The following is a 25,956-nucleotide window of genomic DNA, read 5'->3' on the forward strand; positions in this document are numbered from 1 at the left end:
ACATTAGGTAAAACATTAGCGAGTAACATAATGGAGATCATATGCAAATCCTTTTTTGAATAACAGATGAGACAAATTAAAAGGAAAATCTGAATAATGTGTGGAGAAACAGCAGATGCAGAAACTTCCAGAAAGAGACACAGAACAATGAAGCATTTAACATCCAGCCATGCTTTGAGATGTGCTGAAAGATTGATTCTGTTAATTATGTTATTGTGTCAAAAGAGCTGCACATTCATGTTTTGTTTTATTTTTTTAATGTTTTAGATTTTAGAGTTTAGAGTTTCTACCAAACTGCTGGAACAGTAAATGAAAACGGTGATCAGAGCATTATCCTTCACCTGAGGAAGGACAGTGGGAAAGAAGGATGAATTGTTTTAGGGGTCCTAAAAGGCTGGAAGAGTGTGGTTGATGGGCGTAAAGTTAAAAGGAAAGTTACACCTTTTAAAACGTTGACTTGGAATATCAGTGAGGTCATGTGATCAGGCTGTTTCGGCATAAAACAGTCAAAGAAAGAAGGTTCTAGCAGGGCTTCAGTGCAAAAACCTTCATTAGAAAAGATGAATGCTCATCTGAGAGTTCAGTGGGTCAAAGCCCACAGAGGTGCTGCTTTACAGACGTGTGGGCACAAAGTGACGTTCAAGTCAACTGAGTCATCCCTGACAATATTTTGTGTTGGAGTGTTGGCGAGAGCAGGCCAACTAAAGAAATGTTACAGGCCTGAATGTTTGATGCGCTTTATATTGTCCTGTAATGAAATACCGCGCTCATATTTTTAGGGATTTAGGGGTCATGGTTGATTTAATGTTAGATTCTGCTCTCCTTAATTATCACCTAAACACCAAAATGAAGGGATCACTTATTAAAAGTTTCAAAATGAATGCATGGAAGCACTAAAGTCTCACGGCTGTTGTTTTCTGGGATACATCTGGTCAGCCAGTCATGGCTTTTAAAAGAAAACTGTCCCTTCACATCTGAGTTTAGTTGAAGAGTGAAAGGAGAGGCTACGATAGAGATTAGAGCCACTAATTAATTTTCATGTGATTATTTGGTTGTAAATTGGCTGTATATCCACACAATGTCCATTCTGGGTACACATGCTAATTAGTTAAGATGAGCTAAGATAGGGGGCGGCACGGTGGTTAAGTGGTTAGCACTGTTGCCTCACAGCAAGGAGTTCTCTCCGGGTGCTCCGGCTTCCTGCCAGAGTCCAAAAGCACAGATGAGGTCAGGTTCGTTGGTGATGCTAAATAGACTATAATTGACCTTTTGCCCTGTGACAGGTGAGATGGGCTCTACCCTCCATGCAAACGTGAATTGGATAAGCAGAATAAAATAGATGGATGGAGCTAAGATAAGCTTTATTTGTCACATTAAACACAACATAAATAAAGCAGAATAGCGCAATAAAATCAATACAATATGGCAGAACAAAATGACCCATTAAGGTAAAAACACCAAACAAAACAGCACAAGATATAAATGTAATACAAATAGAAGCTTAATACATAAATATCTAACAAATAAATCCATGTTTGAGGTGGTGAACATTTTGTTTATCTGTAGTTGTGGCAAATAACAGCAAATACGTGTGCGTTATATTTGTTCTGAGATTATATTTTATTGTGTGTTGCGTGGTGAGTTTATCTTTCCGGGCATCTGGATAGTCATAATGTATTTCTCTCAAAGGTGACGCTGTGGTGCAGCTAAACAGACATATTTCTCAGAATATACTGCTGCTTCATTTCTTTGTGGTTGTTTTTGTTATATTCAACAAAATATGAAGAGCTTGTGATTTTTTTCAGCAAAATTCTGTCTAGAATAAAAAGCCTTCCCTTTATATATTTTGGGTAAAAATGAGACTTTAAAAAAAGCGCTTTCCCAAATAAGGAGTTGAGGTGTGGGACAAGGAATGAAAATGCCATTCAGTCCCAGATAAAGAGGGATATCTGGTTTTACAAAGGCAATAAGATAAATGGGCCACGAGCTAAACAAACACATGACAGCTACGATTGTAATATTGTGTTTTGCTAATTGTTGTACAAACTGTGCTTATCGTCTGTAATGCCAAGCAGTGGATATATTTGTGAGTGAGAGAGCGCGAGTTATCCAGGACGTCGGGATTCCTTGTCACCTCCCTACTTCCTTCCAGGTGGATGTGTGTGTTGGCATGCTGGACAAAGTCAAAGTGCTGACTCAGCTCCATGTGTGTGGGTGGGGGTGGATGTGTGTGTGTCATAAAATATGTGCAGAGGTGTGGACAGGGAGGGTGGAGGAGCGGGCAGTTTATGAGGTGCTCCTGATCAGTTGTAGTAAAGTTTGTCGTCATGTGTCACTTCCAGACTGCCCAGCTGTGTCTGTGTGTGTGCAAAGTTTTGTTAGAAGAATTAACCCATGCGTTTCTCTCCAGGATTTTCGGGATGCCGTTGCCAAGGCAACCCGTCAGAATGGGAAGCCGGTGGTAGATGAGCGGATCCTCTGTCAGATCCTGTACTACCTGCCTCAGCTGTACCAGCTCAACAAAGACCTGCTGAGAGAGCTGGAGGAGAGAGTGGCACACTGGTAACACAAACACACAGTTTTCTTTCTCACTATCACAGCACAAAAAGCATCTTTGTACTGAACTACACCTTATAAGGCTTTAAAAGTGGAACATAAGGTTCCTTTTATAGAGATGGAAAAGATGGAAGATGAAAGCAGCAGTTACATTATATCCACAAATCCATCCTGACATACACTTCCCTAAATGTAACTGTAACTACTTGTCACATTAATGCAGTCCACAGTGACTATGATTGGCCTGTTCAGAGCTGTAGTTATCTCCATTTCATTTCCTGCTACTTCTTCTTCATCTTCTTCTGGCATCATTTTTCAAATCAAATGTTTTGGTGTGCTAAATTGCACACCAACGCAGGTGTCAGGGACCAAGCAGTAAAGCATAAAGGACACAGGTGGTTTTAATTCAAAAAATGGGTTTTATTGACCCAAAAATATGAAAACATATTTAACAAAGCCAAAACTTAAACAGGCAGACCAATAAAAGAGGTCAACTCAATAGACTAAACTCAAGATAATAATTAACAAAACCTCAAACAAACATATGACAAACTGACCTGCTGAAATGACACACAGTTTTAGCTAAATACTGGTTTAGCTAAACCAAATGACACACGGGGTAAAACAAGATGGCTGCCATATAACCAACTAATACAAAACATTTAAACAAACATGAAACACCCCCCAGGCAATGAAGCATGTGGTGCAATCCAATTAGGCTGTCAGTGGTACTTCAGGTCTCCCAGCCCTTTGCCACACCTTTTGCCAGACAGGAGGAGACACCAACCCCCAGGTAACTCAAACAAAGAAAGATGTATTAATATAACATAAAACAGAACTTTGACCTTGCAAGGTTAATATGTGTGCACGCCATATAAACATTGGAAGGTGTGATGGAAAAATGAATACATTTAATAAAGAAACAATATTGAACAATAAGTAGAATATTTTAAAGTAGTGACTGTAAATTAAACTAAAGTGAACAGCGGGTGGTGAGGTGTGGAGCTTACCATGTGTGGCATGCCATCACAGCAGGGACATCACAAGCAAGAGTCAATGGCATCATAAAAAGTAACGGTGTTGTACACTTGCATCAGCTAAGTGGTGGGCTTTACTAGATTCAACACAAAAGTTGAAATAAAGCTTTAGTTTGTCTCGAGCTTTATTTAGCCGTCATCCCTTTAGCTTTCTGAAACCTGATGTCATGAGTGCATCTGACGCATCTGCATCTGAGAAGCCAAAGAACGCTGCACTCTCATTGGCTCATGAGAGCACACGTTACTTTATTGTCCTTTTTTTTACTCGAGTGGGTCATAAAAAAGTGATTATGTTTTAGTCAGTAAGAACCTTTAGCGATTGAGCCTACAGATCATAATCATAAATACTACCACAGGAGTCGCCACCTGGTGGCCATTAGAAAGAATGCAGATTAGCAATGCCCATCTTTTGTATACAGCCTGTGCTCCTTCTTTATTTTATTGTAAACTACAAAGGCATAACAAGCCTTATTTTAAATCAAATTAGACGAAACTAAGAAAAAAACAAAAACAACATGCTCTTTATTAGTTGGTAAAGAAGCAAAGTTATGCCCTAATCAGACACCTACTGCATTAATACAGTATTAAAATAAGTTATATCAAAAAAGCCTTTATAACAGTAATGGGAAAAAAACGATGAGCTCAGAGGAGAACATGCTCATTGATCCTTTATTTTTTGTCATAGTTTCACTTTATTATTATACCATAAACTGAAGTGAAACACCAGTCCCTCGTTTTGAGAATGTTGTTTAAAGTCCTGTGGAGTTTGTAAGCAATACTTCCTCGACTCTCTAGTCTTATATCTCGAGACCAGTAGCTACTCCCAGCATACTGAATCATCATTATGATTTAGATGCTCAATAAAGTTTATTGGAGGTCAATTTGAAACTTTATATGTGGAACTGTGTCAGATAAAGGACCAATAAATATATTTCTCATCAGAACTATTACTTTAAAAAAAAAAAACCAGTGAGATTCATCTTATTATATGTTCATAATGTATCATAAAGTAAAGGGTGACTTGACAGGAGTTTTTAGAGGTGATTTGTTGAGTCAGAGCTGAGTCACCCTAACAGCAAAGAGCTGATCCTCTCTGATCTTTTTACACATGAAGTTGGGACAATCTTTGAAGAATTAAGTAACAACAGCTGCCCTTTCTCACAAAAGGAAAGCGTTCTTTAGACACACTAAAGTCAGCACACTGGATTAGGCAGTGTTGCCTCACACACTCTTTGTTCTGGGGCGCAATGAGACTGTTTAATGTCCAGTCCTGCTGAGTCAGACACTGGCCTTCTCACATGCAGCTCGCTCCGGAAACATCCACTGAGAAACGTTCAGGGCTGCTGTGCCTGTTTGACAACAGCTATAGACTCAAAATATGAGCATTTTAAAACTTATCCTAAAATAAATATAGTGCAGAAATACTCATAATGACACGTGATACTTTACTTTCCTAGTTTTGGTCCAGCAGCTGCACTCTGTATGGTTAAAATTCAGACGTTAGATTAAGTCCTGAAGGTTTCTGTTGTATCTTTGTGTTTCTACATCTTAAGACAGCGCTCTGAACATGTAGGAAAGATAACCAGAATGGCCAAAATTGAATTAAACTGTTATAATATGAATATTCCAGGAATTTAACACTGAACTTCCAGGCAAGTTAGACTAGTAACCACAGTGCTGACACATCCTGACTTTTAGTTGCTTATTTAGAGTTACAGTTTTTTATATTTATCACAATTCATGTGTCATAAAAACTGTTAAACATGAGAGTGAAGTACTTGGACACATTAAATTAAATGCAACACGATTGCTTCTCTGTAGTTGGATGTTTTTCCCCATGATGAAGTTCTTTTTTCTGCTTTAATATATCAGAGCTGTTTCATTGACTTCAGGAAACTTTATGTCCACCTGGTTACAGGAGCGACCATCAGAGGCTGTCGGACATTTTCGTACAGAAAGGTCCTTACCTGAAGATGTACTCCACCTACATCCGCCAGTTTGACAACAACGTGGCTCTGCTGGACGAGCAGTGCAGGAAGAACCCCGCGTTTGCAGCCGTTGTCCGAGAGTTTGAGGTAGAGATCCAAACTTTTTTCCAGCCAGGACTTCAGTGAAGAATTTAAATGAAAAAAAGAAATATCAGAAGCCTCTGCACCATCATAGCCATAATAATAAAGGTCTTTAGATAATATCTGAAACCTCTCATATCTGTGGGATAATTGGGATTTGCTGTGTCTGTGCATCTGTTTGGGTTTTGCAGCAGCATTTAGAGTGACTCTGCTCTTGTTTTGTCTCAGATGAGCCCAAGGTGTGCCAGCTTGGCTCTGAAACACTACCTGCTGAAACCAGTGCAGAGGATCCCTCAGTACCAGCTGTTGCTCACAGGTACAAACTCAGAGAGGTGTATTCACTGCTCCAACACGCTGCAGGTCAAAACTTTATTGAATCTTTTTATTGGCGGCACGAGAACGAAAGCTGGAGTAAAGTCAAGTTTTAACTGTCCTGGTGTTTTGGGAGTGCACTGCCACCCAGTGGACAAATACGATGATCGAAGGAGAGCCTGTTTTCTGCAGAACAAAGTTACAATTATTTACTTTATTACTTTGAGGAAAATAAGAAGCTGTCAGCACACTGAGCTGAGGCTTCTGATATCAAAGAGGGAAAAAAAATGTTTCAGACAAAAAGTACAAAACTTCTTTTCTTTTATGGATGTTCTGGGACTTTAAGTCTAAACTAAACCCAAAATGACGCCAGAGTCTAGAAAAAAGAAGAAGAAAAGTTCTTCACAACAAAATAAAGCTATGGTTGTATATCCTTGATGAGCTGAAGGTCTGTAATCTGACCCGCTGTTTTTATTCCCTAGATTACCTGAAGAACCTTCCAGAGGACTCTGAAGATTACAAAGACACACAAGGTTAGATAAAGGACATCCCTCACTGCTTCCTGTTTCCACCTTTATGCTGGGCACTTTAACACTGATGCTTTATCTTTGCTGTCCATGCAGCCGCCCTCAGTATCGTGAAGGAGGTGGCCAACCATGCGAATGACATCATGAAGCAAGGGGTAACACCTGATTCCCTTTAAAGCCTTTCAACGTTTTTGCAGTGATGGAAAGCCACTTGAGGTGTTTGGTGGTTTGTTTTTGCAGGATAACTTTCAGAAGCTGATGCAGATTCAGTACAGCCTCACTGGGCACCATGAGATCGTTCAGCCAGGCAGGGTATGTCACTCAAAATGTTATTTTTTTTTGCCAACAGCCTTAACAGAGTGGTCTGACAGTGGGAGATTGTTTAAGCAACAGCAACACAAATAAGTAACACAAGCAGCATGCGGTAAGCAAAATTTATGGAGGATTAGGGCCACTGGGAAAAAAAAAGTGGGCACATTTTTTTTTTCTTTTCTAGAATTCTGAGATTAAAGTCTGAATTTTGAGAAAAAAGTCCAAATTCTTTATTTAATCTCAGAAATCTGACCTTAAATTCAGAATTCTGACTTTTTTCTTAGAATTCTGACTCTTGTTTTTCAGAATTTTGAAATTTAATTCAGAATTCAGATTTCCCCCCCCCTCAGAATTCTGACATTAATCTCAAAATTCTGACTTTTTTCTCAAAATTCTGACTTTTTTCTCAGAATTCTGACTTTTTTCTCAAAATTCTGACTTTTTTCTCAAAATTCTGACATTAATCTCAAAATTCTGACTTTTTTCTCAAAATTCTGACTTTTCTCAGAATTCTGGGAAAGAAAAAAAAAAAAAGATGTGCCCACCCCTAATCCTCTTCCGTAAAAATTAGAGCATCATGTCTCCACGCTAACTTGCAGCTGAAATCATGTATGCTTGACTATTACACTGCATGTTCTCAGTGAGAGTAAACTATGGTTAGGTTGTCATAAATGCTGTAAGTGTGCAGAGATAATTACACCGCTGTGGATTATTTGCACGGTGTAACCTTATAATGTATCCGTGTTTGCAGGTGTTTCTGAAGGAGGGCACGCTGATGAAGCTGTCCAGAAAAGTCATGCAGCCACGAATGTTCTTCCTGGTGAGCAACCAGTGAATTCAACACAATCTTCACCATTACACTCACACTGCCTGCCTCATTTTATTGTTTCTGATTGTTTTTTCAGTTTAATGATGCGCTCATGTACACCACTCCAGTCCAGTCTGCCCAGTATAAACTCAACAGTGTCCTTTCTCTGGCTGGGATGAAGGTTAGAGACGGTGGTGGTTTCTTGTCTTTCTTAACTTTCTTATTGCTGACTTTATTACTTAGAGATCCACCAGCAGATCCAAGACCAGCTGAAAACCTGTTTACACCTAGGCCAATCAAACGTTATTGTGAACTGGAAGTGATGTGCGGGCCAGTTGAGCGTAAGAGGTGTGGTGGGACTTGCAGGTTTTGAATTTGCCACAACTGAAATATAAGGTCTTTGCTTTTTATTCAAGGCACTTGCAATAGGATGTAATATGATGCGTCTATAACAGCTTCAACTCTTCTGGGAAGGTTTTTCAGAAGCTTTCGGAGTGTTTGTGAGTTCTGAGATCAGACGTTGATGTTGGATGAGAAAGTTTGGCTCGCATTATCCGTTCTATTTCATCCCAAAGGTGTTCTGTTGGGTTTAGGAACGGTCTCTGTGCAAGCCAGTCAACTACTTCTACACCAAACTCACTCATCCATGTCTTTATGGATCTGCTTTGTGCAAGGGTGCGCAGTCATGTTGGAGCAGGAAGGGGCCATCCCCAAACTGTTCCCACAAAGTTGGGAGCAAGAAATGTCTTGGTATTCATTTTAATTATGAATTATTATTTGATTTTTATTTTATTCGTTTTTAGTTTTTGCCGTTTCGTTTTATCTATTGTTCTTAACTAACTTGCTGTAAGCACTTTGGTCCTGTGTTGGCTTCAAAGTGCTTTGTAAATAAAGTTGGATTGGATTGGATTGGTATGCTGATGCATTACGAGTTCCTTTCACTGGAACTAAGGGGCCGAGCCAAACTCCTAAAAAACAACCCCACATCATAATCCCCCATCCACCAAACTTAACACTTGGCAAAATGCAGTCAGAAAAGTATCGTTCTCCTGCCGACTGCCAAGACTCATCCATCAGATCATTTATCACTCCCGAGCACACGTCTCCACTGCTCTAGAATCCAGTGGCGGTGTGCTTTACACCACTGCATCTGACTCTTTGCATTATTCTTGGTGACGTATGGCTTGAATGAGGCCGCTCGGCCATTGAAACCCATTCCATGGAGCTCTCCCTTCAGTGTTCATGAGCTAACAACAGCCTGAGCAAAATCTGAGTCTGATTTTTAAAAAAAGTCAAAGTCTGAGTAAAATCTTCAATAAACGATTATATAAAGTTTATGAAAGTGTCGTTTCAGCAACAAAACTGAAAAAAATTGTAGTCCTAAAAGCTGCAGTCGGGGGATCTGCTGGGGGTTTTCTTTTAAACCCTCTACTACACATTTACTCGTGTTGCATCTACACTGAAATACTGCCTGTTGTGTGTGCAGCAGCAGCTTCAGTTTACTTGCTTTTGAATTTTTGCAGGTGAGTAAGCCCAGCCAGGAGGCCTATCAGAACGAGCTGAACATCGAGAGCGTTGAACGCTCTTTCATCCTGTCAGCGAGGTAAGCACTCGGGCGAGTACTGCATCAGATTTTGTGCACCCATCGTGAGCTGTAAACTCACGAGTGCTGCTTGTGTTCACAGCTCAGCTACCGAGAGAGACGAGTGGCTGGAGGCCATCGCCAAGGCCATAGACGACTACACGAAGAAGAAAATCACCTTCATATCGAGCCGAAGTCAGGAGGAGGTAAGAACGTGACGTCTATGTGGGTGGACAGTGTGATAACTTCACCTGGTGTGCATCCATATTAACCCGAAGCCTCTCTCGCCGCAGTCGGAGGGGGTCGTTGATAGCGGTGCCCCGTTAGGCTCAAAGGCTCCCATCTGGATCCCAGACCTGAGGGCCACCATGTGTATGATCTGCACCTGCGAGTTCACCCTCACTTGGAGGAGGCACCATTGTCGCGCCTGTGGAAAGGTCTGTATTGCTATAACAACGGCCACTCCGTCACATTTTCTATTACATGACCCTTTTCTCATGGCGGCTCTGTGTGCGTCCAACAGGTGGTGTGTCAGGCGTGCTCTGCCAACAAATACTACCTGGAGTACTTAAAGAACCAACCAGCTCGTGTGTGTGATCACTGCTTTGCAAAGCTACAGGAGAACAGTGAGTACAGAGGAAGGTTGCGCTGGATAACCAGCAGCAGGATGTCTCAGTTTAAGTGTTTGGAAGGATGTGAAAAGGCAAAAAGCGCCAAAGAACTGAGATCTGATGATTTTATAATTTGATACGTACACTTATGGACATTTTCACAGCCTGAAGTCTTAATCAATTAAGGATAAAACTAAATTTCCTATACTGTAGGTTATTTACTTTTTGGTATAACTCCTGTCTTCTGTCCTATTTAGTAACATGTTATCATATTTTAGGTGACCGCTGTGCTTCAACATCAATTTCTCCCATCAAATCTGGAGCTTTCTCCTTCACCAGGAAACAGAAGAAGATTCCTGCTGCACTGAAAGAGGTAAACAGGCTAAATTTATGTCAAATGTGTGATGTTATTTTGCATCTTTGGCATTGCAAGGATTCATTTTTTGCATGTTTACCAGGTGTCTGCCAACACTGAGAATTCCTCCATGAGTGGCTACCTAAACAGGTCAAAAGGCAACAAGAAGCAGTGGAAGAGGCTGTGGTTTGTCATTAAGAATAAAGTCCTGTACACCTACGCTGCCAGCGAGGTACTGTAGCTAAGTGATCTCATGTTTTTCTGTAAGCTGTGCATTTTTGCAGACTTTGAACGCGTATTTTTTCCGTGTAGGATGTGGCAGCGTTGGAGAGCCAACCTTTGCTGGGTTTCTTCCTGAGAGAGGAGAAGAACGGACCCGCTCAGAAGCTGCAGTTCAAGCTGTATCACAAAAACACACTGTTCTACATCTTCAAAGCTGACGACATCCCCACGGCACAGAGGTATCTGACAAACAGTCCAGTAATGTGGTAATATTAGAGATTTTTGTTTGCATTTGTGGTAACTACATGAAACAGGTGTTTGATTCCAGTGTGGTTGTTAATACTGTTAATATCCAGAGAGCAGGCAATGAGCTGATTTCATGTTGCATTTTCACAGCTAACAAACACATTTTAAAACACTCCGTTTGTCCTAATCTGAAGCTGAAATCTAGTCTCTGTTCAGTATAGCTTCAGTATTATGGGATATATCACAATTTCAGTTTCACTTTAGACAGTGACACTTAGGTAAACATCCACATCACTATGTGGGTTAGGCGGTTTCTTTTCCTACATTTTGATGTCAGAAAATAACATAAATAACTATTGCTTAAACAGATCTTGCTGTGAATAAGATCAAAAAGTTGATCCGAGTGCATTAAAACTCAATAGTAATTCAGCTTATTTTCTGTTTTTGGCATTCTTACTTTCAGATGGATCGAAGCCTTCCAGGAGGCAATGATTCTCGAGCAGTAATCCCCCTTTTTTCAGTAGTGAAGTTGTGTGACAGCCCCGGAGCCAGTTGAAAGACAACTTACGACCCCTGATTGATCACAGGTCAGAGGTCACCAGCTCAGGAAGGACTCCAGGTGGACTGTCTACCTTAAACTGAAGCCTGCTGCAGAGCGTCACAAACTCTGCTTGGAAGCCAGACTCCTTTAGCTCTCCAAGAACTGGTTTTTCTGAACTTATTTTCAGCTTCTGATGCTCAGCGGTGCAAAAAGCGAGTAGCAGCTGCGGGTCAAAGGTCAAGTCCAGAAGCACGTGTGTGGAAGTGAGACCAAACAGTTGACTGGGCTTTTTAAAGTCCCTCGGAAATCCTTGGAAGTCGGAAGTCTGGGGATGATTTTTCAAACGCTGTTGGGCGAAGGAATCCGTGTGAAACAAACTTCATACTGGCTGCACACAAATAACATAAAATACCAATCATGTGTGATTGGCACTAATGTCTGAGGAGAGTTCATATATGTAACAGCATGGGCTTTTAATGTGAAAATCAGGCTTTAACAGAAACAGGAAGTGGACATTCTGCTCTTTAAATGCATCTCTCTGGTCAAGAGATTCTTTAATAACAAACATCCTGGAGACAACTGGAAGTGTCATGAAGATTATTGTATATAGGTTTTTTTGGCCTGTTGAGCCACATAGGAAGTGGTCAAAGGGTAAAACTGTGTACATTAAAGAACAACGCTGACCTTGTTTGTTTGTTTTTTTTGGTTTTTTTGCTGTTGTTGTTATTGTTGTTTTTTAAAGCCGAGAGCTAATATTTATAAAATAGGAAGATTTATTGTTTAAAAAGCGCAGGCTGCATTTAATTTTGGGAGTCAGGGTTTGTTATCAGAGACCTTCATACCCTTCAAAATAATTTTATTTTTAATACATGGGGCTTTTTTTAATGAGAAAACACTGTAGGCAATACACATGAACTATATATTTCTAAGGAAATATTCATTCTTGCATTTAGCAGACTTTGTGCCTTCTATATCCTCCTGTTTGAGATAGACTGCAGCAGCACAGATTGAAATTCCTTGCAGCGTAGGACATGCATGGCGCACTGTCCCGCGTCCTGCTAGGGTTCTCAGCCTTTCAACATGTTTAAAAAAACTGCATTTTGTTGCAGTCTGTTTGTTTGTTGCACACAGTCTGTGTGTTGATGTCACATTTGAACAAACCCAGAAACAGAAACTTTTTTTTTTAGTAAAGTAATAAAAAGGGGGGAGAGTGTCATCAGAGCTTATACAATAACATTTGTAAACATCCACTCTATACGCGTTAGAGTCTCTTATAAACAGCATTTCTAAACTGTCAGGAAACAGTTTTTAATAAAATATATATGAATATAAAACGTATCCTCTTGTCTTCATTTCTGTGATTAAAAGCAGTGGCTATTTGGTGCCACAGTCATTAGCGCTGTCACCTCACAGCAAGAAGAGTCTGAATCCACCTACTGGTTAGGTTCTTTGGGTCCTCTGCCTTCCTTCCACAGTCCAAAGACATGCATCTTAAGTTAAATAGTGATTTATAAATTGTGTGAATGTAAAGGTGAATGGCTGCCTGTCTAAGTTAGACCTGCAACATACCAGGGAGGTCCTGAGAACGTTCTGCTCTGACATTCAGTCATGCATCTATTTTAAGGCCCAAGATTTTTCTTAAATTACAAATCTTACATAGGTGCTTAAAAACCTGATTTTCTTCAATTTCATGAAAACTGATCTTCTCTGAAGTGGCAGGTTTATTTACAACAAAGTGTTTCACAATGCTTGAGGCAGAAGGTTTCCAGTTAGTGAATTTGTCTAGATTCACAATTCTCTGTCAGATTTCTTTTAGGCTTCTACACAGAAGAGAATAGGGGTAAGTTAAACAGAGTAAAACAAAGCAAACATACAAGCAAAGAGAGGCAGCTTCACAAATGCAGTTATTTCAATGATCCGGCATCAACTGACGTTCTTCATTAACCTCCAGGTCCTTGGAGTTGGAGGGTGAGGACCCAGGAGAAGAGCTCAGGAAAGAGCAGTAAGGAGGAGAGGGAAAGAAAAAAGGAGGACTAGGAGACCGTGATGAGAATGTCCATCTTACTCAGGCTTTTTGCTTTAGACTTTTCATTTTGGATCATTCTATGTGCAGAAATGTGCTTAAATCCCTGAAAACTGTTAAACTCACCACAGATATTCATTTACTGGCTGTAATAGCAACATTTCATGGTTTCATGAATTGTGTTCATCTTGCACCCAACCACTTTTATCCAATACTACTTTAAATTCTGCTCTAATACAAAACCAGTACTGATGACCAGAATGCACAAATTCCATACTTGACAACACAATAAAGAACAACAAAAAATCAGAATGTGTTTGTATGCAAAAGCTCATCTGGAGAGCCAAACTCCTCGATGAGGGCTTCACTCATTTTCTTGATAATGCATGATGGTGCATGTTTTTCTTAAGAGCACTCAGATATTATGTGCTTGTGATGTTATCTACAACCACATCTGTAAGACATCTGATGACGGCTTTCATTTCGTCAAAATTCAAAATGCCTCACCTTCAGGTATGAAGTATTTAGGAATATTATTAAAACCCGACTTGGAGGATATTATGCTTTCAAATGTGGAACCTCTCCTCCTAAAGATAAAAACAAATCTGGATAAATGGGGTAAATTGAATCTTACACTATGGGGTAAAATTAATGTGATTAAAATGATGGTGGTCCCACAGTTCAATTATGTTTCCATGATGTTACCTGTACGAATTCCTTTGCACATATTTGGTCAAATTGAGAAGTTAATCAAAGATTTTTTGTGGAATAACGAGAAGCCGAGAGTGAATATAAAGAAAATGTGGGCCTCTAAAGACATTGGGGGAATGGCCCTCCCAAATGTGAAGTTGTATAATTTAGCTTTTGAATTGTCAAGACTGGCCAAATACTGGACAGGATCGGGCTCTGAGCTGAGCTGGATGAAGATCGAACAGGAACTAGCGAGCCCCTTCACACCTTTGGATGTTCTCTCGCAGGGCGCGGCAACTAATGGACAAGACTCTCATGATAACCCAGTGCTCAGGTATTCCAAAGCTGTCTGGGTGGAGGTGCACAAGTTGTGTGGAGCATCTCATCTAAGACAACCTTATGCCTCGCTATGGAACAATATTGCTGTAAGGATTGGGCGGAAAACTGTGTTCTGGAAGGAATGGCTTGTCAAAGGCATACGCAGGATAAGTGATCTTTACTCAGGGGGAGTGTTTATGTCATTTGCTGAAATAACCCGAAAATACGGTTTGATAAGAGAAAATAATTTTTGGAAATATTTACAAATAAGGGATTGTGTTACCAAAGGAAAATTTGCTCAAAGCTCGAATATGGTGGTGGAGTTTTTAGAATTGTCCAGTACAGCACATAGGGCAGCGGTTTTCTACAAACTGTTTAACAATCCAAAAAAAGAGATATGTGAAAACTTGAGGGTTATATGGTAGAGGGATCTGGGTTGTGCAATTTCTAAAGAAGACTGGCGCAGAATTTTGTCATTCTCTGATAAATATATAAGAGAGGCCAGGGGTAAATTTACTCAGTATAAATTAATACACAGGTGGTACTTCACTCCATCCAAACTTTATAGAATGGGAATTAGTCCCAGTAATGTATGCTGGAAATGTAGATCAGATCCAGGGACATTTATGCATGCTATTTAGGAATGTGGGAAAGTTTATCCCTTTTGGCAAAAAGTATTGGACAAAATAGGAAGGTGGATTGTTTTGATGATACCCCTGTCACCAAGACTGTGCTTATTAGGGGATCGGTCAGTATTACCTGGGGTTTCAAAATATGACTTTGTGGTTATAAAGGTGGGGGTGATCGCAGCGGCTCGAGTTATTCTCAGTGTATGGAAGGAACCGTCTCCTCCAGAATATAATAGGTGGAAAGAAACTATGCTGAAAATGGTGTCGTATGAAAAACTCTTGGCTAGGATTAATGATGATAGGGAGGGTTTTGACAAATCGTGGGGACGTGTTTTTGGCTGAGATGGTTGGAACTTATTTGGTCAGGGCAATTATCTTTAGTCATGTTGTACGCTTGCTGCACTGTTTGTTTGTGTAGGCACTCAGTAAGGGAATGACTTAAAGATTTGAGTTAACTGATTTGAGTTTTTTTTTTTTTTTTTATTATATTTTATATTTTTTTTGTTTTTTTTTCTGTTGTTGTTTGTTGGTTGTTTTGTTTGTTTTAGTGTTGTGAAATGTTAAAAACAAATAAAGACTTCAAGTATAAAAAAAAAAATTCAAAATGCCTTTTGTGTGGAATATGCATTTCTTGAGGATCTTCATGATCCAAGAAATGCAGTCATTGGCAATTCTCTCAGCAGCAAGAAGTGATATCAAACTTTTAGGGGGATCCTCCTGTAAGTTCTTAGAGGTTGATGGCTGACTTTGACCTTCTGTAGGCCCAGTGTCAGTGATTGGTTCAGGCTCAGGGCTTTGTTCTGGAGGTTGGTCCTGCTCTAGTACACTTCACACAGGAGACGGTTTTATTTTTGGGAGGAGAATCTGGACTTGACTGTGGTTCACACAGTCTGTCACTTTCTTTTTCCTCTGTTGGGGTCAGTGCTCTTAAAATCACATCCTGGATGTCTTCCATGGCACGAGAAACGTTTTACTTTGGACGGTTTGATCCAAAGCATCATTCTGTAACCACACTTTTGCATGGAGTCTTCAACAGTCACGTAGACGACTTCAAAAGAAAAGGGTAACTCATCTGTTTGCTCTGGAGACCTAGAGATTACCGCACTTGTCATTATGTTCTCGGGGGTTTCTGGATAAGGTTAACGTGCTCTGCCCGGGTTAATTTATTAAACAGTTGATCAATATTAGGTTTGATGGTGTTAAAATGGTGTTAAAATCAACTTATTCGTACACACACATTCACATTCAACAAAGACCAAAGCACGAGTGCTCAAATTAATGTGGTTTCTAAGTTAGTACATCTGCGTCCCATAAGGAAAGAATATAAACATCAGTAAAGCTTTTTTCAAATCGTCTCTCCCTCTTGTAGTGGACATCGGATCTTGCTTAACCTCCTAGGACCTGGCGTCCACATATGTCACATTTTGGGTTATTTAGACCAAAATACTAAATTTTGCTCTACAAGGGCCTGATGTCCACTTACGAGAACAATATACTGCCTCTGTTTTATCGAAATTTAAAACGAATATCCTCATATGTGGCTCTCATTTTTCTTAGAAACAAAAATCAGGTAAAAAAAAAAAAAAAAATCTGGTGATTCTTTGTTTTTACATTCATCGGGTCCTAATATGCCCAAATATCAAAGAGAAATTAAAAATGCATGCCATGGAAGAGTTCGGGTCTTAGGAGGTTAAAGACCAAGTTATGTGACGTAATCCTGCGGAGCGAGAGAGAGAGAGAGAGAGAGAGAGAGAGAGAGAAGATGGAACTGAAGTTCTGGGCCTTGTTTCCCCCGACCGAACGGTCCGTCCTAGTAATCTTTCCGTCTTAAGATGGCGGGGTATGGAAACCTTGTCCGAAGGGCTTTGGGGCAGATAGGAGGTCATGGAGGAGTCCGGGGTTTTTTGCTCCAGCTGTTCAGGTGAGTTTAATAAGACGTGTGTGCCGTCTGTGTTTATCCGCTGGAGGTGAAAGATAAGGGTTAAATGCGGCAGAAGAGAAGCGGGGATTTGGAGAGCTAGCTGATGTTAGCATGCTGTAAAGGACTCCTGATTAGCTAGACATTAAGAAAATGGTGTAAAGTCCATTAAAGGGCTTGAGGAAATGTGTGAAAACTATCAAAACTTTAGGACTTTAAAGGTGATTCGTTTTCAAAATAAGGTTATGTAAATGCTACATGATGTTGTGTTTATGACCTGCAAGTTTTGGGGAAACTAACGTCTGTCTTCCTATTTTATTGGCAGAGTGAATGATATAAAAACGGGCACACTGGTCGGTGTGGATAAATATGGAAATAAATACTATGAGGACAAGAAGCATTACTTCTTCGGTGAGTCAAATTAATTTCAGAGCGCTATAGTAACTGTTTCACGTCTACAGATCTTTCTGTTATCTGGTTTCACTCATCCTAATGTTTGCAGTCAGGGTAGTTTAAGGTGGGTATCAACTTGCTAAATCAGTCTGGGATTTACTGATCCAGCCGTGATCTTTTCACGTTTATTTATATTTTACTAGGAAAATGGAAAATTAGGTGCAGCGATTTATTGCAACATGTGCAAACATACATGTAAATTAGGGGTGCAACGATATTCGTATTGATATTGAACCGTTCGATACAGTGCTTTCGGTTCGGTTCGCATATGTATCGAACAATACAACATTTGTAATTTATTTTATCAACTTTCCTTCTGAAGATGCTGTCTGTGTTGAGTGCTCAGTGAATCTGCGTTCGACTACTCCGCCTAGGCTGCACTGTCGAGCGCAGATCCACTGAGCGCTCAACACAGACAGCATAGTCAGGAAGAAGAGCGCAGGGCAAGCTAGCGAGACAGAAGTTAAGCTCCCCCACCCTCATTCAGATCTGGCGTTTGGAATTATTTTGGTTTTCATGTGACGTATGACCCTGAAGGTAAGCTCATGGACTAAAGTAAAACAGTATGTTGGATGTGCCATGCAATGCTCAATTACATGGGTGGGAGCTAGCGTGTTAGCGCAGTTAGCTCGTTAACTGTTGGCCGTCTAGCCCCACGCACGGGGCGATCGGCGGTAGCTCGTTAACGGAGATTTGCCGTGTTGTGGCGTTAAGGTCATTTCAACGAGATTAACCTGAAAGCACTAGTGGGAACACAACGAATATGACTGCACATTTACGCCGACATCATCCTAGTGCAAAGACAAAAACAACAAGCATGCTACTAACTTTAGCCGAGTCATTTAGACAGCTGTTAGCACATGATTCTCCTTATGGGGACCTGATATGTTTAATATGCTGCTGAGAATATAGCCCAGAAGAAGCGGATAGTATAGCTTTTATTTTGGAAAGAGACATTTCTCTGTAATAAACTCTCTTTTCCAAAGATGAGTGATTCCTCAATCAGATACAGAGCTCGCAATATCGCTAGCCCGACGTCCTGGGGATAGCGATTTTTTTCAGTCAGGCTACCAAAATCTATCTCTTCCCTGCCCGTCGGGCTATTGTAGGAAGGAAAAATATATGTCAATGCTTTTGCATTCTTTCGGAAATGTAGCTGGGTAATTATGTCATTGGCATCGGTGAGCCACTGTCAATATGTGACATATTGAAATCGCGTTTGAATTTGCGCTTGTTTTTTTGCTTTCACTTTGCAATCGTGCGAACTGTGTATAGAGAGCGACAGTCTTATTAATCGTTAGCTTACTATGCAAACATGACAAGTGAAATCTCCCGCAGCAAGCTTAAACATGTGAGAGGTTGATCGCGCAGAGAATCGCTGAGCTTATGTGAGTGCGTGTGTAAAAGCAGCAGGATATATATTTGACTACGATGACCTTCACAGACAGATATATATTTTAGTTCTGCTGAGCCAAATAAGACAGGTCAGGGTGAAGAAGTGACAGCCAAAGAAAAGCTTACCACAAAACGGAGAAGTTATGACAAATCAGACTATAAGGCAAAAAGAAAGTGCAGCTTTATGGTTTCATGGACAAAAGAATTTCTGTGGCTGCAATATGACGAGCTAAATAACCAGGGCTGCACATAAGTCCGCAGGTGCGCATTCGCTGTCAAAATAAAAAACACGCACAAGGGTTAGGGTTAAATTTAAAAACTGTACTTTTGAGTTAAAATATATATTTATAATTTTAATAAATGACAAATTAAAAAGGCATGAACATTTTTTTGTATCGAAAAAACATCGAACCGTGACACCAAAGTATCGAACCGAACCGTGAATTTTGTGTATCGTTGCACCCCTAATGTAAATGTACTTTCTCTGCTTTGTCTTATATACAGTTCTAATTCTAATGTTTAATGTGACCACCACTTTTCTTTAACACATCCTGAACTCTCTCAGGTGAGATTTCTTGTAATGTTTTTAAGTAGTCTTCAGGAATAGCTCTCCAGCTTCTTGAAGGACACTCAAAGCTCTTGTTTGGATGTTTGCTGCCTTTAGATGGTCCCACACTGCTTCAGTAATGTTAATGTATGAGCTCTAGGGAGGCCAGTCCATGTCTGATAGTGCTCCATTGTGTGTCTTTCTATCCATGTACGCTTTAACTGCATTGGCAGCGTGCTTGGATCAATGTCATGCAGGAACACGAAGCTCCTGTCAGTCAGATTTCTTTCAGATGATATTGCATGGTGGTCATGGCCGCAAACCATGACAGAGCCTCTACCATGTTTTACAGATGGTTGTACATGCTCACGTTTGTCTTCCTCTCCTGACCTTATTCCATCAGAATCAGTTCCACTGATTTTCAGTCTAGTTCTCATGTAATTTGGCATACCCCAGCCTTTTCTCCCGCCCTTCCTTAAGAATGGCTTCTTGACAACCACTTTTCCACTGAGACCATTACTGGTGAGGTCTCCGTGATTCAGTGAGGTTTTTAGATGATCAGCTGAAGCACCAGATGCATCTCTCAGTTCTTGTCATGTCTTATAATTCTTAAGAACATGGCCTTCAGATACTGTTTATCTGGTGTAGATAGTTTTTAGGCCTGCCACTTTTTTTTTTGTTTTTGTTTTGTCACGCACTTGTCCAGTTTCCTCAAACCTTTTAAGGACACACTGCACATCATGGTGAGATATGCCAAGCTTTCAGCTGATAGCTCTTTGGGAATCACCTTGGGGAGAGGAAGGTCTGTGTGTCTGTTCTTAGACTGCTGCCCCCATGACTCAAACAGTACATTTATGACGATTAAATTTGTTTGATGCCAGGAAGGAATGCTGGCCAGCAGACTGTGTGACTATGGTTTTTATCAGTATCACAACTCAGATTAATGTATATTCCAGTAAATGAATGGTTAGATGTGAGGGACTCTGTTGTGTTTAAAAAATAAAATAAAAAAATCCCAGCTTCAATTCCGGCAGGAGTAAAGATCGTGCCTCAGGCATTAGGAACCAGTGTACTTCAAGCCTGGTTCAGTAAGAGGCACTGATGTCCGAGAGATCTTCCAGAAATAGTGATGCTGATTTACAGAGAACTGAGAATCGGTCCAAACTCATTGAGCAGGTTAGGGCTGCTGCATCAGTTACCATGGTGATGAAGAGGAAGAGAAGTGAACCATCTTGGCAACACTGAAAATTCAGGGTTTAACCTGAATTTGACCTTGGCGATTCCCTAATCTTGCTCCATAGCACAGACATTATGTCAATGGTGACCTGTCTATGGTTAGAGGAAGGATTTGAGTTCAGTTTAAGTCAACTGCCTTTGACAGGAAAAATATAGTAAAGCCAAAGTAAATTAAACTTCAGGTCTTTGATGGGTCTCCAGCAACCTGTTGGATGTTAGGAGGTTAAGTGTAATTTAGGATGAATTTAAATGCTCCTTCAAAGAAAATCCCTAGTCTTAGTTTGTGTTTTGTCTTTGTGCGATCAGGACGTCACCGCTGGGTGATCTACACCACAGAAATGAACGGGAAGAGGACTCTGTGGGAGGTGGACGGCAGCATGGTGCCAGCTGAATGGTGCGGCTTTTATAATGGATTCAAATAGGGTCTGGAATCAGTTAAAAAGCTCAATAAGAAATGTAGAAAACCAATAATGTACATTTTTAATGTTAGAAAGTGTCCATAATATATAATTGTGTATATATAATTTTCCAGTAATCCAAATTATGTTTAGTATTTACTGTAAAGAATAATGTTTTGTGTGAAAGAGGAATCTTTTATTTTTTTAAGACTTAGAGTTTGATCATTTAAAAGCTGGTGTTGTTTAAGCCTCCCTCTGTGCACTCTTCAGGCATTGCTGGCTGCACTGCATGACCGACAACCCCCCTACCACACATCCTCCGGAGCCCAAGAAGTTCCTGGCTGAGATTCACCAGTTCAACGTGAGCGGCACCCCACAGCAGTATGTGCCCTATTCTACCACCCGCAAGAAGATCCACGAGTGGATCCCCCCCAAAGCCGGAGCTCAGTGAGCTCGTCATCATCCACATTTTAAATTATGGTTCCTTTCCTGTATCCCTGTCGTAAATAAAACCTCTATACCTGTGTTTGTGGTGTGAGTCCTTACGTGAAAGGGTTTTCACTTTTTTTCTTGAAAGCTTGGACATCAGACACCTCTAAATTGTTTTTAAATCAAAAACATCATGTATGTAGTATAATGGCTTTGGTGATTTTCTACAAATAGAAATGATTTTAGATGCTGTTCAAAGAAGATGGAGAACCTTGGAGTTTATTGATGTTTTAAGCTTTTAAAACCACACACACTGCTACACCATGCTACACCATGCTACCAGCCCTGTACTGTTGGTACAATACAGGATTCATGCGTTAATATTTACACAAAATTCTGACCCTATGTTGCAGCAGCATTAAAACTAATCAGAAAAGATGTTTGGTTTTTTTTTTTCAAATGTCTGTTGTCCAAATTTGTTACCTTAGTTTCCTGATGACGATTCTGCTTGTAGCCCATCTTCTTTAAGGTTTCAGATGCTCTTCTGCATATTTTGGTAATAAGAGATTTTTTTAGTTTCTTTTTGCTTCCTACCAGCTTTTCCTCTGAGTTTTTCCTTTTTTTTTTTTTTTTATCAGTGCACATTAGGTGGAAACATCTCTTTGCTTATTTTAAGCTTTTCATGGATGCTCAGATATTTTTGTAATTCCACTAAATTGGCTCTGCATTGCAGAAAAACTCATTCGCAGAGGTGTGACAGAAAGAGAGAGAGAAAAAAATTAAATCCAAACAGACTAAAACTCAAACACTGGACAGGAAGTCAAGACCAGAACTGCATTAGTAAACTGGTTGCACTGTGTGTCTGTTGTGTGTGCCTGTTGATTAGTGCAGGATTAGGCTGAGCTGGAGGAAAATTGCAGCCTGCAGCACTTCACTGAGATATGCAGAGATCCTCTCAAGTGCCCGACTAAAAGCCGCACTGATGGTAACACAGTGCCACACTCCCTGTGAATGTCAAGACCAGCCCAGAGCTCTCTGCAGGGCTGCACACTGACAGGTACGTCTGTCTTTTATTATTTACACAGTCTGAGTATCTGAGCATTTCCACACATCCCTTTTTACTCCAACATAGGTTGCACCTTTTTATTGGTGTCCACTTTGCAAAAATGATGTGCAGCATTTGACAGTCTGTTTGCATCATTTATTAAAAATATAAGTAGTTTGGAAAACTCAGTGTTTTTTCGCACCTCTTTGTATATTTATACAAAAAAAAAAAGATTAAAAAACAAACAAACATTTTCTTCTCTAATCATACCAAGAATGTCATAATGATCTGACAGCTGTTTGTTATGCTGTGAAAAGAAGAAAAATGTTCACTGTTGAACAAGGAAATGTGGCAGCAACGGTTGTGTTTTTTTGTTTGTTTGTTTGTTTTTTAAACCCTTTAAAATATACTTTTTTTTTGGGGGGGGGGGGGGGGATTTCCTTTATTCTAAAGTAGTTTAAAACCTTCCACAAATTAAATAAAATGATCAGAATGAGAAGAAATAACATCTATGAGATCATGTCCCAGTCTGTAGCTTTGTTTAATACTAATTTGTACCACACGGGGGCACAGGGATTGAACAAAACCTGTATTTCACCAGGGGAGGTATATGGCAAAAAACAAAACTTTTACCAGAATCATAAATTAAACAGTAGCAAAAATCTGAGCTGAGCCCCCTACTGGTGAAAGCATCCCTCAATTCATTATATTCCACTTGTCCAAAGTCAGGTTAGGGTGGCAGTAGGCTAAAGACTGTATTCTAGGCATCCTGCTGGTCAGCCACAATTCCCAGTGTCTCCAGGGGGATACTGGAAATTCCCAGGCCAAACAACTGGCAGAAGGTGCCCAACTGAGGTCTCCTCTAATGGGGCACCCAGTTGGGCATAACCAGGAAACCACAAAAATAATACGCAAAATATGTTTTTTCCAACATGACTGAAAGACAGAGAATTAAAATTCTGGTGTTTATGTGAGAGTATTTAAAGCCAGCAGATCATGTTTAAATTATCTTGTTCAGTAGTTAAGACTTTGTTTTTATATATTTTTGTATTTTTTCAGCAATCTGCAGCTGTTAAATGAGGAGGTTCACTGCTTCATCACTTTTTGTTCAAGGGGAACATTTAGAAGAAGGTCCGTGCAGTGTAAGTGTACGTTTCAATTTATCTGTAATACAGTTTAGTGGCCAACAGGTGGAGTTGTTCCCCTTTTGTTGCCATATTGCTCTCTCAAACCAGATCATGCTCAAGGGGCTTTTTATATCCCCTTGACTCAGCATTTCAGCAAACAACAGTCCTCTCAGAAAGGCGACTTTTCATCTAAATCTTCAAATTAATTAAGAACAAAGAGCCAGAAGTGCTTTGATGTGATAACACAGAGGCTTGAGTGGCCTTTAGTGCGCTCTTCAGGCTGATTTCTACATTTCTATTCAGTGAACGGTTCATTTGTTGCTCATCTGTTCTGCCTACATCTCACGTCAGCTGATAGCTATTGTCTGATTCATCTTCTGCAAATGGAGCAGATAATCCCGTCTCTGCTTTTGTGTTTGCTGATGCAGCGCTACGCTGAAGTGGCAGCTGGTAAAAACAGCACCAGGGAGTCTAAAGACGGTCATCCTAACACAGAGACACCCTCCTTTTTCTTCACCACCTGTCTTGCCAGCTATCATAACTCTTAAGTGTCAACAGCTTCATGCCTCCTCTTTATCGAGTCTCTTTACCATCCTTCACTTTTGCCACTCTCTCCCTCCCCGTCCTCTCCTTTTTCATCATTCATAACCGACTTTCTTCCACGAGGGGGGTTTGACAAAAATCTTTAATTCTCTAAATGTTAGCTCAGCTTAGTGGGTCGTAGTCATTGCCTCAGGCCTTTGATTTTTTTTATAGACCTCTCCTCTCCTTTGGCTTTTAAAATGTCCCAGTTCTGCCCACTTCCCACGAATGATACTGCACACATGAAGGAGAAATTCAAAGCTTCTCCCCCCACAGCCTTGAAGAGATCCCCTGTCAGTCACTGGCATCCCCTCTCTTGGTTTTCTATAGCGAGATCACAATCCCTTTTCTCTTTGTTCATCATTTGTGTTTGCTTTGGAAAAGCACAGGTCTGTTAATGCTGTAGGTCTACTATTGTTTTTCAATATATCAAGACTTTTTGCCATAATTTATAAGTGCTGCAGTTCCTGAAATGCACCTGAAGGAGAGGCTGAATGAGTTTTCATTGAGGATACCTGCCAGGTTTTAACTAAAGTTCCTTAGCGAACCCAAATGCAGGGCTTCACTTAGGGGTAAAGGCATCAGAGTAAATGTTAACTTTTGAAAAAGTAACAGAAAAAAATGAGGAGGATCTACAGAATAATCCAAATGTACACCATCAGGAAAATAACAAAACTCCAAAACAAGGGGGAGCAGGAAAATTAGACAGGAGACTACAGAGAGTTAGGGAAGGCAAGAGAAGAGGAAATACTACATTCTAATTATTCAGAAAAGACTCCACCTTTTGGCCAGCGGCAGATGGGATAGGCTTCCTGACCCTGAATTTGATAAGGAGAAAATGGATGGATGGGCAAAGGGGAGGTCGAAGAAACGCAGTTACCAAAGTAAAACAGGAAGTAGAAACGATGAAGACAACGATAAGATGGAGGGACTCTGTAGACACTAGCAAAATATGAACATGGAGACATAAGAAAGGAGGTCAGTACACTAAACATGCTTAACTGTCTCTAGTTGATATGACCACTCTTACTGACACCACACAGAGCCAAGAGTAGAAAGTCTTAAATCTGAACTTTAAACTGAACTCATTATTTGAAACATTTGTCCTTGAGTCCTCTCATTACCCATGAGCACTCTGATGGTGTCATGGTCCTGTGTCTAGTGATCCAATGTTTATGTTTTTGATTATTCGTATTCTGAATTTTGGGGATTTCTAGTGTTTAGGTTTTGTTTCTATGCCTCCCTTGTGTGCTCCGTGTTGCATCTAGTTTTTTCTGGTTTCCTGTTTTACTTTGACAGTCCTGTGTCCTGTGTTTGTGCATTCTGTTTTGCTTCCTCCCTGTCTTGTGTGTGTGTGTGTGTGTGTGAGATTAGTGCCAGAGTGTTCCTTCGTTACCCTCTTGTGTATTTAGTCCTCTGTCTTCTCTCTGTAATCGTTTTTTTGCATTTCCTTTTCTTTTGTTGTCCTTGTGTTTCCAGCTTTTTAGGTTTCTTGTTTGTTGTTAAGCTGTCATGTAGTGTTTAGTTTTCCCAGTATAGGTTTTGTTAGCTCTGTGTTAGTCAGTCTTTGCTTTTATTCTTCTGTTCGTGTAAAATTAAGGCTTAGGTTCTGTTAATATCCACCTCCATCTCCGTTGTCTGCATTTGGGTCCTCACTCCCTCATCTCCATGCCGCCTGCTTTAACAGAGGTGACAGATGGATGCATCATGGCCAACGTGGGGTTCAGTATTTCGCCCAGGGATACAAGGGATCAAACTTCTGACCTCCCACTCAGTAGATGGTAGATGACCCTGTGCAGCTGAACCACAGCCACAACCTGGCAGCGCATGTATGAGAGAAAACGAGGTACAGAATAATAGGACTCCTGTAAAGGTTGTGTTAGGAGCACACAACTTGGAAAGTATTTCCTTCTGCCAATGTTTGGTACTTGTGTGTCATGACCTCAATTTCTAGTTTCTGAGACGTGAAACTGCATGTCCAGGTTTTT

General features: G+C 40.3%; 2 protein-coding genes across 2 annotated transcripts in view; both read left to right on the plus strand.

Moving 5' to 3' along the window:
• fgd6 (FYVE, RhoGEF and PH domain containing 6) overlaps positions 1-12,516 on the plus strand; it is a 33,857-nt gene extending 21,341 nt beyond the window's left edge. Inside the window, exons 6-21 of the mRNA XM_080887491.1 lie at positions 2,411-2,562; positions 5,512-5,668; positions 5,891-5,978; positions 6,457-6,507; positions 6,598-6,656; positions 6,742-6,813; positions 7,565-7,633; positions 7,719-7,802; positions 9,145-9,224; positions 9,307-9,409; positions 9,497-9,640; positions 9,727-9,829; positions 10,093-10,187; positions 10,273-10,401; positions 10,482-10,630; positions 11,101-12,516. Coding sequence (XP_080743617.1) covers positions 2,411-2,562; positions 5,512-5,668; positions 5,891-5,978; positions 6,457-6,507; positions 6,598-6,656; positions 6,742-6,813; positions 7,565-7,633; positions 7,719-7,802; positions 9,145-9,224; positions 9,307-9,409; positions 9,497-9,640; positions 9,727-9,829; positions 10,093-10,187; positions 10,273-10,401; positions 10,482-10,630; positions 11,101-11,143 — 1,578 coding nt within the window. The 3' untranslated portion in view covers positions 11,144-12,516. The remainder of the gene's footprint in view (positions 1-2,410; positions 2,563-5,511; positions 5,669-5,890; positions 5,979-6,456; positions 6,508-6,597; positions 6,657-6,741; positions 6,814-7,564; positions 7,634-7,718; positions 7,803-9,144; positions 9,225-9,306; positions 9,410-9,496; positions 9,641-9,726; positions 9,830-10,092; positions 10,188-10,272; positions 10,402-10,481; positions 10,631-11,100) is intronic.
• Positions 12,517-16,611: 4,095 nt separating this feature from the next.
• On the plus strand, positions 16,612-21,311 carry ndufa12 (NADH:ubiquinone oxidoreductase subunit A12). Its single transcript, XM_080887953.1, has 4 exons — positions 16,612-16,759; positions 17,082-17,167; positions 20,694-20,781; positions 21,056-21,311. Exons 1-4 carry the CDS (start codon positions 16,671-16,673, stop codon positions 21,234-21,236), a joined length of 444 nt encoding a protein of 147 aa, XP_080744079.1. The 5' UTR covers positions 16,612-16,670; the 3' UTR covers positions 21,237-21,311.
• The last annotated feature ends 4,645 nt before the right edge of the window (positions 21,312-25,956 follow it).

Source organism: Rhamphochromis sp. 'chilingali' (genome assembly GCF_963969265.1).
Source record: "Rhamphochromis sp. 'chilingali' genome assembly, chromosome: 7".
In the NCBI taxonomy this organism is placed as follows: Eukaryota; Metazoa; Chordata; class Actinopteri; order Cichliformes; family Cichlidae; genus Rhamphochromis; species Rhamphochromis sp. 'chilingali'.